Source organism: Doryrhamphus excisus, chromosome 14 (genome assembly GCF_030265055.1).
Source record: "Doryrhamphus excisus isolate RoL2022-K1 chromosome 14, RoL_Dexc_1.0, whole genome shotgun sequence".
NCBI lineage: Eukaryota > Metazoa > Chordata > Actinopteri > Syngnathiformes > Syngnathidae > Doryrhamphus > Doryrhamphus excisus.
In genome coordinates, this window is record NC_080479.1 from 871,493 (window position 1) to 888,225 (window position 16,733).

Sequence of the window (16,733 nt, forward strand, 5' to 3'; positions counted from 1 at the left end):
TTTAGTGTGCATAAGACCAGCAACGCCCGTCAACAAAGCTCACGCTGCAAACATCATTCTCAGCACCGCCCGCCCCAGAAGCTCCCCAAATCACTTCTAAATAAACATTTCACATGTAACAGTGCTGGTATGGACCCTGAACACACCACCGCTACCCGCATGGAACATTATCTTCCCCCTGATCCCCCCTGCGGCAGAACAATGGCCGCCATCAACGCCATGGTCACATGTGGTTATCTCTGTTTCCATACTGGAACACACACACACACACACACACACACACACACATACACACCCAGAGGAGGAAGAGAAGGTTTGATCAACGTAAAGTGGACATCTTCATTAAGCTTATTCTCCTAAGGATTAGCTTCATTTGATGGCAACCAATCAAGACTCGTCTTCATTTGACTTGTGGCCCTTTGGGGGGGGGGCTCATTACTAACATGATTTATGCCAGCCAATTAGCAAAAGAGAACAATGCATCATGAAATATTACACAATATTATCATATAGGCATGGAACAAAATGACGTTTCTTCATCTTCTTCTTCATTTGAATGCCTGGCACAACTTTATTTGAACAAACAGAATCATGACAAACACAAATTTTTGGTCAGTACGATGCTACAGCTATCGATGTAAGAACTTCAATGATATGGGTCGAAATCATGTAAGTTGCCAGATGAGCTATTTTTTGTTATGATCATGATATCTGTCCAAACTAATGTACCTTTAGTTATAGCAGTCGGTCAAATGGATCGATAAACTGAAGAAACATCATTTTTTTACATGATTGTATAAATAAATATACTGGAATAATTCATGATGCAATATCGGCCGCCATAAATCATGTTAGTAATCAGGTGTGGACCATATTAGGACTGGATTAATGGATGTCAACATGGCGTCCTTCTCTTTGGATGCACGGTTACACTCTCACAATCATTCCCCCGTCCCTCACAGGATGCTACCTTAGCTCTGATTCGTTGTTCAATATCGTGGAGATCTTGTGGTGGTGTCCCCAGGTCGCTTCTGGCCCCACAGGAAAGAGTCCAGCGGTGTCAAATCAGGCGACGTCCGGACCGTGACACCTGGAGATTCAAAGCAATAACATGGTCACCACTACGGTCCCCATAAAATACGAAAACACGGCATTGCTCTGAGAGTACAAACGACATGCTCATTCCATATTCCCAGATGATCATCACGGTTGATGTTGTGGAAAAAATACAGTCCAACAATGAAACCGTTTCAAGACCAATCTTGGCAGAATAATCCCAGAGTAGAAGAACAAAAATTTTTGGAACACTTTAATATTTTGGAGACACCCATTGACGGGGTCATGCCCTCCTGATGGCTAAAGCTAAGGAGCTTTCTCTTCTTCAACGTGGTGGGATGGTGGAGCTGCCTAGGTTGGACACAGTAAGACGCTCATTCTTCATTTTTGGAAGAATCCTCAGCATTATGGAACAAAAAAGTCAAGTGGTAGACCCCCAAAAAATGACACTGATCCGATGGGCTGTCCGTCAAGACACGAGGCGGTCCTGGACCCGAATGAAGACCCTTAGTGGTGCAGACTGCAGCACAATAACCAATAATCAGATGCCACTCAAAGACTTGGTGTCCTTCAATGCCACAAAACTGCCCGTTCAGGCTTTGGAAGGGACATTGAAAGGTGATGAGAAAAAAAATGTAACCTTGGCGGTCCAGATTGCTTCCAATGTTACTGGCATGACAAGGAGATCCCAGTTTTGTCAGGGGGTGTCGGTGGGGTTGGGAATGCTTCGTCATCAAAGGTGAAAACTTTTACTTTTGTCACAGCAGTTCACCTCGTGTGGACGTTCCAAATTGTCTTGCTCAAGGGTGCTTCTGCATGCAGCAACCTCACATTTTTTTCGGGTAATAATGTTCCAGTCCAAGAGCAGGAAGAGGAGGAGGGATTGAGCGGCCTCCTCCTTCTCCTCCTCCTCCTCCTCCTCCTCCTCCTCCTCCTCCCACCGGGACTTGAAGCCGTGACGTGTTGGACTCACGGCAACATGCAACTTTTCACACCGGCTCTCCATCTGCTGGCCAGGGCGACTATTTGATGGGGCGGACGCGTCCCGCTTCCTTTGCCTCATCATCACCGTCATCACCACCACCAACATCATCATCATCATCATCATCATCATCATCATCACCACTCCTCCCTGCCCAGTCTCACCTCTGCAGCCTCTGGAGGAACGTCTCGTCCTTCTGAAGCCTGAGAGATTGACTTCCAGGATACGGCTCTCACTCTTTGGACGCTTTCTTTTCGGAACTTGGGACAAAGGTGACGTTTATTGAGGGTGAAAGGATGCTGGGCCTCTTTGGATGCTTTTCTTGCCTTTTCTTGGCTTCTGTTGTACATGCGGACGGTGAGTACAGAAAGAAAATGTGACAAATGATGGCAGAAATCAGCTTCAGTAGCTTTTAAGTGAAGAATGACATGCAATCTAACATCTTTTGCATATACGTGGTTCCATTTCTATACAGACCAGTGCAGTCACCCCTGTGTGTGTTTGGCACATCCTTAATGACGTGTAAATGAGGTGCTAATTGCCGGGGAAATGCAGTAAATGGCATCTAATGAACAAATTAACAATAATTCACTTCATTTTGGATGATAATTTGTGGTTAAATATGAGAGGCGCATTTGGACACATATTAGTTTAGTGTAGGTTTAATACAAGAATTAAGTGTATTTTAGAAAAAAAAGCATTTTTTTATATTTGGGACGTGACACATTTGGGAATGTAATGTTTTTTTAAAAGTAAGTAATTGTATTTAATCAATTTATTATTTATTTTGATAATCACTTCCAAAAATTGGAATGTGAGAATTTGGGAAAATAATATTTTTAAAATGGTAAACAATATTATTATAGAGATTATTAAATAATTAAAAATAAATATGAATGTATTATTTATTATTTTAGAAATTAATTGTAATTGAATTGTAATAAAATAGATGTATTTTTAATGTAAAAAATTTAAAAAATATTTGGGATGTGAGACATTTGGGAATTGTATGTTTTTAAAAGGTTTCATTTGTTTTATTTAATTGTTATATTTCATAATCTATTCAAAAAATATATTAATAAAGGTAAATTTTCACTATTTACCATGAATCTCTCATCTGTAGGAATTTTTGGAGTTTTTTTTGTACATGTCACAGATAATTTTGTCTATTAAAAAGTGCAATAAATAAATAAAATGTTTTTTCCTTCTCTTTTTCTCTGGAGGCCGAGTGTTCGTGGTGGAGCTGACCAATTCCTCCAGCTTTCTGGGTTTCAGGGAGGCCGAGCGGGCGTGCGCCTCTCAGCAGGCCCGCTTAGCGTCAGCCGCCGATCTCCGCCACGCCGTCATGGAGTGCTTCTTCTCACTGTGCACCCGAGGATGGCTGCACGGTGGCACCGTGGGGTAAGAAACCCCACACACACACACACACCTTGCTCTGTGAAGAGGAGCGCCATGTTAGCAGGCTTCCAGAGAAGTCAAAGGTCGTGTGTGTGTGTTTGTGTGTGTGTGTGTGTGATGAATGAAGTTGAAAGGAGGCAAAGGTGGCCGTTAGAAAGAGGACAAGCGTAACAAAGCGGTGAAGGGAGGTAAAAAGGAGCGAGGAAGGCAGGGAGAAAAGGCTCCTCTGTTCCTTCCTGGAAGGGGCGGGGGTCTGAGAGGGGGAAGATTCTGAGGCGGGGTGTCATGTCGACAAGCGCCTCCATCACCGCGGTAACGTGACATGTCTTAGCATCACAAGCAGACAGGAAGGAACCACGTTCAACAGGATCATATTCTTCATGCTTTTACTAACACTGCATTGTGTGTAGCTTTAATGCTAATGAGCTGTGATTGTCTCTAAGAAGTACTATCTTGTACTTTATCCACTTCACTCTGCACTTGTCTAACGTCATGGACGCCATACATCACATATATCACATATATCACATACAGTATATCACATATATATACTTTCCAATAAGGGCCGTCCTACCAATACGTGAGTGTATGCTGCTAACAGCCAGCCAACCAATATAAAAATAACTCCGTCCAAAAGTCTTACTTTTCTTGCTTTAGTGAAGCTTTCTTTGCCATGCAGGTAGCTGTAAGGTAGCTGTAACATACAAAATATACAATTACTATGCATAAATGTACACGATATATGCTAAAGAAGTAGCTAGCCAAAACACAAGCTAGCTAACAGCTACAGTACATCACACCATCTACTTGACAAACACATTCAAAATAATAATTCAGGAATATTTGAGATGGCTATTTGAAGTGTTTTTGATACAGATACTCACAAAGACGAAAGTTTCCCAAGTTTTAGAACAAACAGAGCTTATTTATGAGCTTTTCAAACTTCATTTCTACCTTTGCTAGCTTGGGCTTCACCGAGAGAAGAAAAAACGTCAAAGATTCTCTCGACACGAGAGGAGCACTCACTCTTGCTGTCACTGAAACGATTGTTTCGGGTGAAGACGTCTCACTTTTAACAATAGCTTTTTAATCAGTTGTACAATACATTTTAACATATTTATTACCAACTATGAACCAATTTATACATTTTAAAACAACTCAGAATTCACATGAAACAGTAACTTTGCCACTTTCTTGTTTTGTATTGCATATTTGATGCATATTTCAAGAAAAAAAACTGCATTTCAGCTTTGTAATGTAGATGAAATGCCACTAAAATGATATTGTTTTCACTTTATTCTGATTGTTTTTGTTTCAATTTTCACTTCATCTTTTCGCTTGCAAATTTTCTTCTTGTAATTATAAATTTATTCACATAATATTTTGACTTTATTCTAATATTCTAACTTTCCCCCGACCTAATTTTCCAAAAATTCCAGATTTCTCTTGTTTTGTTTGCTTCTCATAATAATAATAATATTATTTTCTCTCTGTAACATTTCAACACAATAAAATTGAGATTTCATATCATTACAATGTTATGAATGCGGACTAATAAGGTAAAATTACTGTTGATTTTCCTATTTTATTTACCATGTTATTTATTTTAATATTTGTTATATATACATACATATATACATATGTGTATGTATATATATATATAGACATAGTACATTATATAATATATATAATATATATTTATATATAAAATATATTATATATTATATACTATATTATATATATATAATATATATCATGTACTATATATGTATATAGACAGTATATATGCATATAGTGTCTATTAATATTAGTAATAGTTATTATTAATATAATATCATTAATATTAACAAATATTAAACTAAATAATATGGGAAATAAGATGGGAAAATCAGCAGTAATTTTATGCACAACTTTTTTTTTACATGGCCGGGTCTTTTTTTTTTTTTTTTTTACAATTTTTATACAATTAGCCTCAAAATCTTTTTTTAAAGATGTGTAGCGAAGCCTGTTTTTTTTAACAAAGTGGTGAGGCTCATCTCACTAGGGGCGGTATGATACGCATTTCCATGTCCATTTCTCTTCCCTCTTCATCAGAGCTCCAGGTTTTCTTTTAAGATGTGTAGTGAAGCCTAAGAAAGGCAGTTTTACTGCAACTTCAGATTTGTCAGCTGTGTTTTTACCAACATCATTCCTGTGGAGGATTAGCAATGTCTCTTTGAGCTTGTCTAATAAAGAAAAATGGAGAAATAGCAAGTCAATTATTGTCCATGATGGAAGTCGAAGTTAGCACACGGCCTCAAAATGGCGACGGGTACGCTTCTTCCCGGCAGCCACGCCCGCCTTCCCACCCGGCTGGGATTGTTTCACACATCCTCACCACGTTTCTCACCGCGTCACCCATCCGTCTTGTCCGAGATCTCCACCTCTTTTCCACCCGTCCCTCATCTGCGTCTCTGTGGGATGTGAAAATGGAGGTGATGGAAGGGCTCGCTCAGAGGAACGTTATCGCTCTTATTCTTTCTCGGCTTCTCGTCGTACCTTGGAAGACTGAATTCCTCTTTTGCAGCAACCATTTCCCAACGGGAATCGCGCTGCTAAGTGCTAATAAGACGTAGACACCTATGGGAAGTGAAAATGAAAGGAAACAAACCAGCTATGTAGGCGGTTTTTGTGTGGCCTCGCGTCTCCGTTTCGGGTTCGATTGCTTCTTCCACACCAAACTCATCCGAGCAAGCCTTTTGAGGACTTGGCTCTGGAACGACAAACAATCCTGGTGGGATTCATCATGGTGCTTTCATGAGCTGGCAGGAGCTCATCAAATGTTGCTTCTAAATGTGGAATGTATTTTGAGTCATGTGACCGTAACCAATGACATCATCCTCCACAAACCAGGAAGTAGCCTCAACATGTAGCTTACTGTACATGTTCCTGCGGCCTCAACATCCGCGTCTGAACTGTCAATCATGATGTGGCTGTTGCTAGGGCAACCAAACAAGTGGTAGCTTAGTGAGATCGCACACACACACACACACACACACACACAATGTGATTCCTGTGGAAAAGTCGTGCATATTGTCCTGCTTTTTTTTTGTTGTCGTCTGTGTTTTCACTTGGTGCCCGCGTTAGCGACGCTGGCGTGTCCACGTTTTGCCCTTATAAGCTGATGTTGCTGCCGCAGGAAGGCGTGCGTGCGTACGTACGCTGTGACTCACAAGCGTTTCTCACACTCTCACCGCCTTGCCGCTCACATTCCTAACAATAACACACAGGAACCATGCTTGGATACTTAGGACTTTCTTTCAGCATTTTCACCACCAGAGTTGAGAACTTTTGGCTTTTGGCTTCATAAAAATATACTTTTCAACTGAAGCGAATCAACGCCAGATATCAGAAGATGACACGCAGGCAGGAAGGGACCTGATTGGTTGGACACAACAGGGATAGGGCGTGGCTTGTTCATAATAGCTTGATGATGATCTGCTGTTTTTAAGAACCGAATGCACAAAGAACACTACTCAAAGATCCTCTATATGACAGGAGCGATCGGCTGTTTTTAGAACCTACTGCGAAAACGGTGGTCAAAGATCCTCTATATTAGAGGAGTGATCTGCTGTTTTTAGAACCTACTGCGAAAACAGTAGTCAAAGATCCTCTATATTACAGAAATGATCTGCTGTTTTTAGAACCTACTGCGAAAACGGTGGTCAAAGATCCTCTATATTACAGGAGTGATCTGCTGTTTTTAGAACCTACTGCGAAAACAGTAGTCAAAGATCCTCTATATGACAGGATTGATCTGCTGTTTTTAGAACCTACTGCGAAAACAGTAGTCAAAGATCCTTTACATAACAGGAGTGATCTGCTGTTTTTAGAACCTATTGAGAAAACTGTCGTCAAAGATCCTCTATATTACAGGAGTGATCTGCTGTTTTTAGAACCTACTGCGAAAACAGTAGTCAAAGATCCTCTATATGACAGGAGTGATCTGCTGCTTTTAGCACCTACTGCGATAACAGTAGTCAAAGATCCTCTATATGACAGGAGTGATCTGCTGTTTCTAGAACCTACTGCGAAAACAGTAGTCAAAGATCCTCTGCATAACAGGAGGGATATGCTGTTTTTAAGGACCTACTGCGAAAACAGTAGTCAAAGATCCTCTATATGACAGGAGGGCTCTGCTGTTTTTAGAACCTACTGCAAAAACAGTAGTCCAAGATCCTCTATATGACAGGAGGGCTCTGCTCTCTGCTGTTTTGAGAACCGACTGCGAAAACAGTAGTCAAAGATCCTCTATATGACAGGAGTGATCTGCTGTTTTTAGAACCTACTGCGAAAACAGTAGTCAAAGATCCTCTATATGACAGGAGCGATCTGCTGTTTTTAGAACCTACTGCGAAAACAGTAGTCAAAGATCCTCTATATGACAGGAGCGATCTGCTGTTTTTAGAACCTACTGCGAAAACAGTAGTCAAAGATCCTCTATATTACAGGAGTGATCTGCTGTTTTTAGAACCTACTGTGAAAACAGTAGTCAAAGATCCTCTACATGACAGGAGGGCTCTGCTGTTTTTAGAACCGACTGCGAAAACAGTAGTCAAAGATCCTCTATATGACAGGAGGGCTCTGCTGTTTTTAGAACCGACTGCGAAAACAGTAGTCAAAGATCCTCTATATGACAGGAGGGCTCTGCTGTTTTTAAGGACCTACTGTGAAAATACTGATCAAAGATCCTCTATATGATAGGACCACATTGTGGTACTTTAAAAACCTGTGAAAACACTAGTGGCTGCACGGCGGCCACACAGCTAGGAGACACAAGTTCGATTCCACCTTCGGCCATCTCTGTGTGGAGTTTGCATGTTCTCCCCGTGCATGCGTGGGTTTTCTCCGGGTACTCCGGTTTCCTCCCACATTCCAAAAAACAACATGAGGGCTGTATTGTTTTTAAGAACCAACTGTGGATTTGTCCCGCGTGTCGCCAGTCCAATATGACTGCAGTGTGGGATGCCAAGTGATATTTTCCATGTGTGTTGGTCTGCATGGGAAACAGGAATGCGATAAAGTGTTGCCGCGTCTGCTTCTGATACGCTGCAACAATATTTGAACCAGGAGCTAAAGAATAAACGCCGGGTGTTACTTAAACCAGTCGAGAATAAGCGATGACCCTTTTGAATTCTGCCTAGCAACAAGCAACATGTAACAAGGTACCAGAAAAAACAATAGAAAAGGGTGAAAATGTATCCAAACAGGCACCACTACTATATTACCCGGGAACCATCAATCATCACCAAATTTGGTTCATAGCTTTCAGGGACTGATAAGAAGATGTGTGTAAAATATGAGCAAGATTGGTTGAAAAACATGGTCAACATTAAGCACAATGTAGGCGGGACTTAGGGAATAATCGCCCGAAGTCATAAATCATGGAGCATTTGTAATGGTAATAGTAATGGTAATGGTAATGGTTTCATTTCATTTGAACATGCATCACATTACGATTGAGTGCATCCTATAATCAGTTCCCAGTTCCACATGTCCGAAAGGAGTAGGAAGAAGCAAAGCTTATTAAATCCTACCCCTCCATCTGGTACTTTTACAATCAGTAACTGTTGCATTTGTTCACTTCCTGCTTTCCTAATACAATTTAAGTTATTTTTATTTATATTTTTTACCTTATTTTATTATAATTGTATCATATTAAATTATATTATTATATTACATTATATTATATATATATTATATTAAATTAAATATTTTTTTTCTTTTTATTTTTTATTATTTTTTGTCACATACCAAAGTACAAGGTGATATGACCATACAATGACATTGGTAATTGGTTATTTTTAGGGCGGCACGGTGGTCTAGGGGTTAGCGCGCAGACCTCACAGCTAGGAGACCAGGGTTCAATCCCACCCTCGGGCATTTCTGTGTGGAGTTTGCATGTTCTCCCCGTGCATGCGTGGGTTTTCTCCGGGTACTCCGGTTTCCTCCCACATTCCAAAAACATGCTAGGTTAATTAGCCACTCCAAATTGTCCATAGGTGTGAGTGTGAATGGTTGTTTGTCTATATGTGCCCTGTGATTGGCTGGCCACCAGTCCAGGGTGTACCCCGCCTTACGCCCGAAGACAGCTGGGATAGGCTCCAGCACCCCCCGCGACCCTCGTGAGGAAAAAGCGGTAGAAAATGAATGAATGAATGGTTATTTTTAGCCTCGTGCATTATTTTAGCTGTTTGAAGATGATAGCAAGTTTAAGTATTTGTGATTTTAAAAATAAGGAGTTAGTATGTTTTCTGAATTATCCTTACTGACCTTTTTTGCAGTACATTTAGCGAAAAACGTCAGTAAGGATAATTCATAATTTGTCTAAGAATGATAAACATTATGATACCGTATGTGTATGACATTTATGCTAACATGTCTCACTAAGCATTTTCAACACAATTCATGCTATCTTCAGTTATGTTTATCACTATAAACATAGTGTACAGTGAAGAAAATAAGTATTTGAACACCCTGCTATTTTGCTATTTCTCCCACTTAGAAATCATGGAGGGGTCTGAAATTTTCATCGTAGGTGCATGTCCACTGTGAGAGAGATAAACTAAAAAGAAAAATCCAGAAATCACAATGCATGATTTTTTTAACAATTTATTTGTGTGATACAGCTGCTAATAAGTATTTGAACACCTGAGAAAATGAATGTTAATATTTGGTACAGTAGCCTTTGTTTGCTATTACAGAGGTCAAACGTTTCCTGTAGTTTTTCACCAGGTTTGCACACACTGCAGGAGGGATCTTGGCCCACTCCTCCACACAGATCTTCTCTAGATCAGTCAGGTTTCTGGGCTGTCGCTGAGAAACACGGAGTTTGAGCTCCCTCCAAAGATTTTCGATTGGGTTCAGGTCTGGAGACTGGCTGGGCCATGCTAGAACCTTGATATGCTTCTTACGGAGCCACTCCTTGGTTTTCCTGGCTGTGTGCTTCGGTTCGTTGTCGTGTTGGAAGACCCAGCCACGACCCATCTTCAATGCTCTGACAGAGGGAAGGAGGTTGTTCCCCAAAATCTCACAATACACGGCCCCAGTCATCCTCTCTTTAATGCAGTGCACTCGTCCTGTCCCATGTGCAGAAAAACACCCCCAAAGCATGATGCTACCACCCCCATGCTTCACAGTAGGGATGGTGTTCTTCGGATTGTACTCTTCATTCTTCTTCCTCCAAACACGCTTATTGGAATTATGACCAAAAAGTTCTATTTTGGTCTCATCTGACCATAAAACTTTCTCCCATGACTCCTCTGTATCATCCAAATGGTCATATGCAAACTTAAGACGGGCCTTGACATGTGCTGGTTTAAGCAGGGGAACCTTTCGTGCCATGCATGATTTCACATCATGACGTCTTAGTGTATTACCTACAGTAACCTTGGAAACGGTGGTCCCAGCTCTTTTCAGGTCATTGACCAAGTCCTGTCGTGTAGTTCTGGGCTGATTCCTCACCTTTCTTAGAATCATTGAGACCCCACGAGGTGATATCTTGCATGGGGCTCCACTCCGATTGAGATTGACCGTCATGTTTAGCTTCTTCCATTTTCTAATGATAGCTCCAACAGTGGACCTTTTTTCACCAAGCTGCTTGGTAATTGCTCCGTAGCCCTTTCCAGCCTTGTGGAGGTGTACAATTTTGTCTCTGGTGTCTTTGGACAGCTCTTTGGTCTTCGCCATGTTACAAGTTAAAGTCTTACTGATTGTATGGGGTGGACAGGTGTCTTTATGCAGCTAACGACCTCAAACAGGTGCATCTGATTCAGGATGATACATGGAGTGCAGGTGGACTTCTAATGGGCAGACTAACAGGTCTTTCAGGGTCAGAATTCTAGATGATACACAGGTGTTCAAATACTTATTAGCAGCTGTATCACACAAATAAATTGTTAAAAAATCATGCATTGTGATTTCTGGATTTTTCTTTTTAGTTTATCTCTCTCACAGTGGACATGCACCTACGATGAAAATTTCAGACCCCTCCATGATTTCTAAGTGGGAGAAATAGCAAAATAGCAGGGTGTTCAAATACTTATTTTCTTCACTGTATATTTATATTATCTCCCTATAGGACCACTGTGTGTAATTACGTAAGCGGCTCGCTGAAAGCCGTGGACATCAGAACAGAAAACGCAACAAGCAACTCAACGCAGTTGAATGGCTTCTGTATCAAAGACAAAGGTGAGCAACCACACACGGAGAGAACCAACCATGGAGACCATCTTCATGTCGTTGCTACCAAAAGCTGCCGTCCAACATACGGAGATACTTGCTTTGTTTTGTTTTGTTTTGTTGTGACACCATCTTTGTTGCTCAACAGGCGTGCCGTGCGGCGACCCTCCGTCTTTCCCCAACGCCCGCCTGCAGGGTCACAGCGGCTTCGAGTTGGGCGACGAGCTTCTGTACTCGTGCGTGCCGGGCTACGTCATGCCCAACGGGCACAGCGCCTTCAGTCTGCTGTGCGATAGCTGCGGGGAGTGGTACGGACTGGTGCAGATGTGTGTCAAAGGTACAATTTTTTTTTTTTTTTGGGGGGGGGGGGGCGTTATGACCCGCACTGGGGGTTAACTTCCCGGCTTGTTAGCGCTGAGTGTTGACTGGTCTTTGCAAAACAATGTCCCGCTTGTGAGTCGGGACCAAAATGGCTGCAATGGCACCTGGGTGCAACATGCCATCGTGTGGCCCGGTTTGCGGCGAAGGTAGAAGGGCGCAAGAAGTCGTCTGAAGGCCAAAGGCTGTCTTGGTGCGGGGGTAGGTCGCGCAGATGTTAGTCACCGTTGTGTTCCCAAGAGGGCGTCTCGGGATCGAACAAATGATGATGCAACCAGTACCGTTTGGATCTAGATTGTTAACTTGATTGTAGACTAGATTGTAGACTTGATTATTAGCACTACGGACACAGAAGAACCCGTGTAACACCACCAGAACCACGTTCCACCTGGGTCCTAACCGGAGTCCGCAATGTTGAGAGCGCTAGCCATCGAGCAAAATGGAGTAATTAGTAAAATATCAGGGAGTAAGATTTATCACCACATTGACTGATGACTTGATGATGTACGTACCCCCAGCCCACAGTTTGGACAACCCAAATCAGATCTTTCTATTTGACGCTCCTCGTGATCCAAAACAGACATGGTCCTCACAAACCTTCATTGTTCGGAACTGATCTCTGTCTTTGCATCCACGCAGATTCCACTGAAGGTCACATGGACTACGAAGACAAGTTCACGTATAATGAAGAAGAGCACCACCAGAGCGAGGATCACGGGCGCGTGGAGGCTCATGGAGGACCCCAATCAGAGGAACCTTGGGGTCAAGAGCTGCAAGACATGAGCTTCAGCGTCAAAGAAGATCAGCCAGAAGACCGCGGTCAGCAAGAAGTGGAAGATGTAGACCACACGGAGGAACAGGCCCTGGAGGACTCTGCGGGGCACCCCGGTTGGGACGAGGACAGACGTGAGGTAACGACAATCCCCACAGAAGCACCCGTCTCTCTTCTTTCCCAGAAACATCGCTTTTGGTTCCCGTCGGAGACCTTCCAGCAGCAGGAGGAACATCTCGTGTCCGTGGATCCAATCACTCAAGACCCACAGAGGCCCTCCGGGGGCCAATCGGAGGAGAGCAAGGAGCAGGACGGGAGGACGCATCACCAGGACCAAGACAGTGTCGAACGCCATGAAGATGAAGACCACCACCAGGGTCAAATAGAACAACACATTACAGATGAGGAACTGGAGGACCGGAGCCGCTACGAAGACCACCCTGATGACCATTACGATATGGGCGAGCATGAGGAGGAACGCGTTCGTTACGACAACCGGCACGATAGCTTCGAGGAACATGACGACGACGTCACTCACGATGGCGACAATCATCAAGAGCGTCCAGATGGTTCTGAGGAGCATCTAGACCGAGACGACCATGATGACAATAAGGAGGACCATTTGAGCCATGTGGATCACGAGGACCATACAGACCATGAAGATCAGGACATTCCTGAGGATCATAATGACCGCGAGGACCGTCATGACCAGGATGATCATGATGACCACGAGGAAGATCATAGCGACCATCATGACCATTTGGACCATGTGGATCACGTCCACCATAAGGACCATACGGACCATTATGAAGACACCAACGCCAACGACGACTTCGATGATGGAAGAAGAGATGACAATGACAGCTACGAAAACCACGACAGCCACGAAGACCACCACGATGACGACGGTCACCAACGTGTCGTCTTCTCCGTAACAAGCGAGCGAACGCAGAACATCACCCAGGAGGAACCGGGACAGGCGGCCACCACTGATGACTCCTGGCTGGACGGGCACCCGGTGGCAGTCAATGAGGATGTTGTGAGGGAGACGGTTGCCAAGGCGACGGAGAACCCCAACGAGGTGGAAAAGAACATGCCTGAAGAATGGGAGACCCCCGCACCAGACAATCACGCATCATCCTCAGATTCAGCATCCTCCCAGGAGTACGACACCCAGCAGGTGGTACCCACCCACTCCTGGCGGCTGGACCTCACCCAGCACCCCGTGTTGCATCACGGCCCGGGGCGCGATGACGGCGTGGTGGAACACACCCTGCACGACCTTCCCGGTGAAACCGGTGAGAGGGGCAAAGTGGAGGGAGAAGCCGGGGAGACCATTTGCGTCGGGGAGAGCTGCCCACCACCGGGTTCCGGTAGTCGGGGTCCCACCGTGGCGGCCGTGATCGCGGCGGTGTGCTTGGTGGTGGCGGCCGCCGTGGTCACGGTGTGGTGTTACCGTCAGCGACAGCAGAAGAGCTCGGTGTACGAGATGAACGGGAAGGGACAGAGCAGCCAGCAGATGGAGATGCAGCAGAAGGTCTAAGAAGGACGAAGGGAGGGACGGGGGTAGAGACATTTGGGAGGAAGCCACCCCCTCGGGAGAAAATGAGACGGACTGCGACGGAAATAGAAAAACAATGATCCTCGGAATTTGAGCGCGGTCTGTTCGGTTTGGATTTGGTAGATCCTATTAGTGTAGCTGGGAAAAAATCCGTCAATGGGAAAAAACACACAACTTTTATCAGCATTACTGGACGATAAGTTTTCCCCGAGTTTGGAATGTCACTGATTCCACTGGAAGAGGGTACGCAAAACTCCCAAAACAAGTAAACAAACATTCCCTTCCTGTTATGAAATTCTTCAAATTATCAGGATCTACCATATGTTTTAAATTGTAACATTTTTGTCTTATTTTTTGTTTTCAATGTTAGCTGCCTGGCTAACAAACAGGACTACAACCCTCACAAGTATTTTCAATACTAAAACAGCACCGTTGGATATACTTTGACATAGTTAGCTTGCATTAGCATTAGCAATTAACAGTATAATATATACCAAACACAACAATCAAAGTATATAGCAGACATAATATAGAAAATAAGACGTTAAAGTGCCGAATAACTGGAGTCTGAGACCGGGGTGTCGAACTCGGAATCGAACTTTATTCTTTTACAGAACAACAACTCACACTACTTACTCCGTGAGACTTAACATGACACTGAATAACAACAACAACAGAGCCCCTTTCCCTCGCGCTCACCCCTCCGGGTGGCAATTTCTCCCCCGTCAATAGTTCCGGGGTGAATTATGTTCCGGCAAGTTAGCACTACAACATTAGAGACCATCAAAATAGTTATTTTGCCTTATTTTGTTCCATTAAAAAAACAATTATAAAAAATTGCCGATATATACTCACAAAATTCGTTGTTGTTCATTTGTTTCTTTAATTCCGGGATTTTTTTTGCGGTGGACATACCCACATTCATACCTACGGACAATTTGGAGTTATTAGCCAATGAAGCTAACATGAAACCGTAGTACCCAAGAACAAGCGGAGAATCGAACCCAGGTATGTGTGGCCTATATGCTAACCACTCTTTCACTGTGCGACCTAGTCATCTTTAGACTCCTATTACTCGTTTGTAATATAGTGGACATAATAATAGAAACTAAGACATGATACAGACTCACATATGTTAGCATTGGCAGAGTTCCTTCCTGTTGTTTTTTTTTTACTTCCGGGATTTCTTGCAGCGGCTACTGACACCTAACGACCAGGCGGGAATACTGCATATCAACTTGTCTATATTTCTATTTTAGTTCATTTAGTAATTTTAATGCTTGACTTAGGCCACAAATATGTCAAATAATAAGTCACAGTTGGAAAAAAATATATTTATATTAATATAGTTTGACATTTTAAGCGCAACGTACTTGTCTGGTTTAAAGCCAAGTATGGTGCACGAGTGCTGCCGCCACTGGGTTAGCTGTGGTTCATTGAGGGGTGAAAATGAATGATGTTCGAATGCTGGGATGTCAGAGTTCATGTTTTACCTCAGTGAACCGCAGCGGTGGCAGCACTCATGTATCCCCAGGCCATGAAGCTACCGCCACCAGATATTTCGCCAAACAATGGCTGACTATTCTACTAATAAAATGCCCACTGTACTCACTTTTGTAGCGTAACTCGGGAAGTATTTGCTCCGACGTTGCAACCTCGGAAAGCCGAGCGGGAAGAAGCGAGGAGAAGTGGAGATGCTAACCTCCTAAAATACGTTGTGGTATTTCCTCGCTGATGTTCGATTTGACGTCATTTTGTTGCCATGGCGACACAACAAGCCGGAGGAGAGAAACATTGAAAGTATATAGGTCACATGCTGTGTGCATATATACTATATATGTATGTAAACATGGTGCTGCCATGGCAACCAGGCCCAAACATTCTGTGCTTTACCTTCAATTGAACACTTTGTTAACGTGATTCAATGTTTTTTTTTTTTTGTGATTATTATTAATAGTGGCGCTCTAACACGTAGATCCTAATGAAATGTGCCGCCATGATGATGAATGTAGCAACTGATGATATTTACTTTGTTGTTGTGTGGGAATTATTATTATTATTCACCATATGCTGTATGTGTGTGTGTGTGTGTGTGTGTGGTAGCATTTTGCTAACATATCACTGCTTGGTGTTTGTTGTTGTTTTGCATTTGAAGTGTTATTAATTGTAATTGGCTGGAGAGAAAATTATGGGTTTTTTTCACAAATTGGTGCGACATTCCTGCTGACGGTGCACAATTAAAAAGCGCGGGAATGTCGTTAAAAAGCGCATACAGTGGACCGTATAGTCGCCGCTAGCGATGTAAATGTCTTAGTATCGTAGACAAACCGATACACATCCTGATACACGGGTTGAGATACAATTCA

General features: G+C 43.0%; 2 protein-coding genes across 3 annotated transcripts in view; one reads left to right on the forward strand and one right to left on the reverse strand.

Annotated features, from left to right (window-relative positions):
• LOC131102374 (F-box/LRR-repeat protein 2-like) overlaps positions 1–4,411 on the reverse strand; it is a 34,037-nt gene extending 29,626 nt beyond the window's left edge. The window contains exons 1-5 of one of the 2 annotated variants that reach the window (XM_058047987.1): positions 4,321–4,411; positions 4,080–4,130; positions 3,287–3,473; positions 2,203–2,377; positions 971–1,090 (exon numbers count right to left, since the gene is read on the reverse strand). The gene's annotated coding sequence lies outside the window, so the exon portion shown is untranslated. The remainder of the gene's footprint in view (positions 1–970; positions 1,091–2,202; positions 2,378–3,286; positions 3,474–4,079; positions 4,131–4,320) is intronic. The other variant, XM_058047988.1, reaches the window with a different exon arrangement.
• LOC131102373 (sushi domain-containing protein 5-like) lies at positions 2,092–15,013 on the forward strand. Its single transcript, XM_058047985.1, has 5 exons — positions 2,092–2,395; positions 3,262–3,439; positions 11,556–11,665; positions 11,805–11,993; positions 12,674–15,013. The coding sequence occupies exons 1-5, from the start codon at positions 2,335–2,337 to the stop codon at positions 14,347–14,349; spliced, it is 2,214 nt and encodes a 737-aa protein (XP_057903968.1). The 5' UTR covers positions 2,092–2,334; the 3' UTR covers positions 14,350–15,013.
• Positions 15,014–16,733: the final 1,720 nt, after the last annotated feature.

Coding starts and splice junctions, on each gene's coding strand:
- LOC131102373 (XM_058047985.1), top strand. CDS start 2,335: ATGCTGGGCCTCTTTGGATGCTTTTCTTGCCTTTTCTTGGCTTCTGTT. Junction 2,396..3,261: donor TTCTGTTGTACATGCGGACG/GTGAGTACAGAA, acceptor TTTTCTCTGGAG/GCCGAGTGTTCGTGGTGGAG. Junction 11,666..11,804: donor CTTCTGTATCAAAGACAAAG/GTGAGCAACCAC, acceptor GTTGCTCAACAG/GCGTGCCGTGCGGCGACCCT.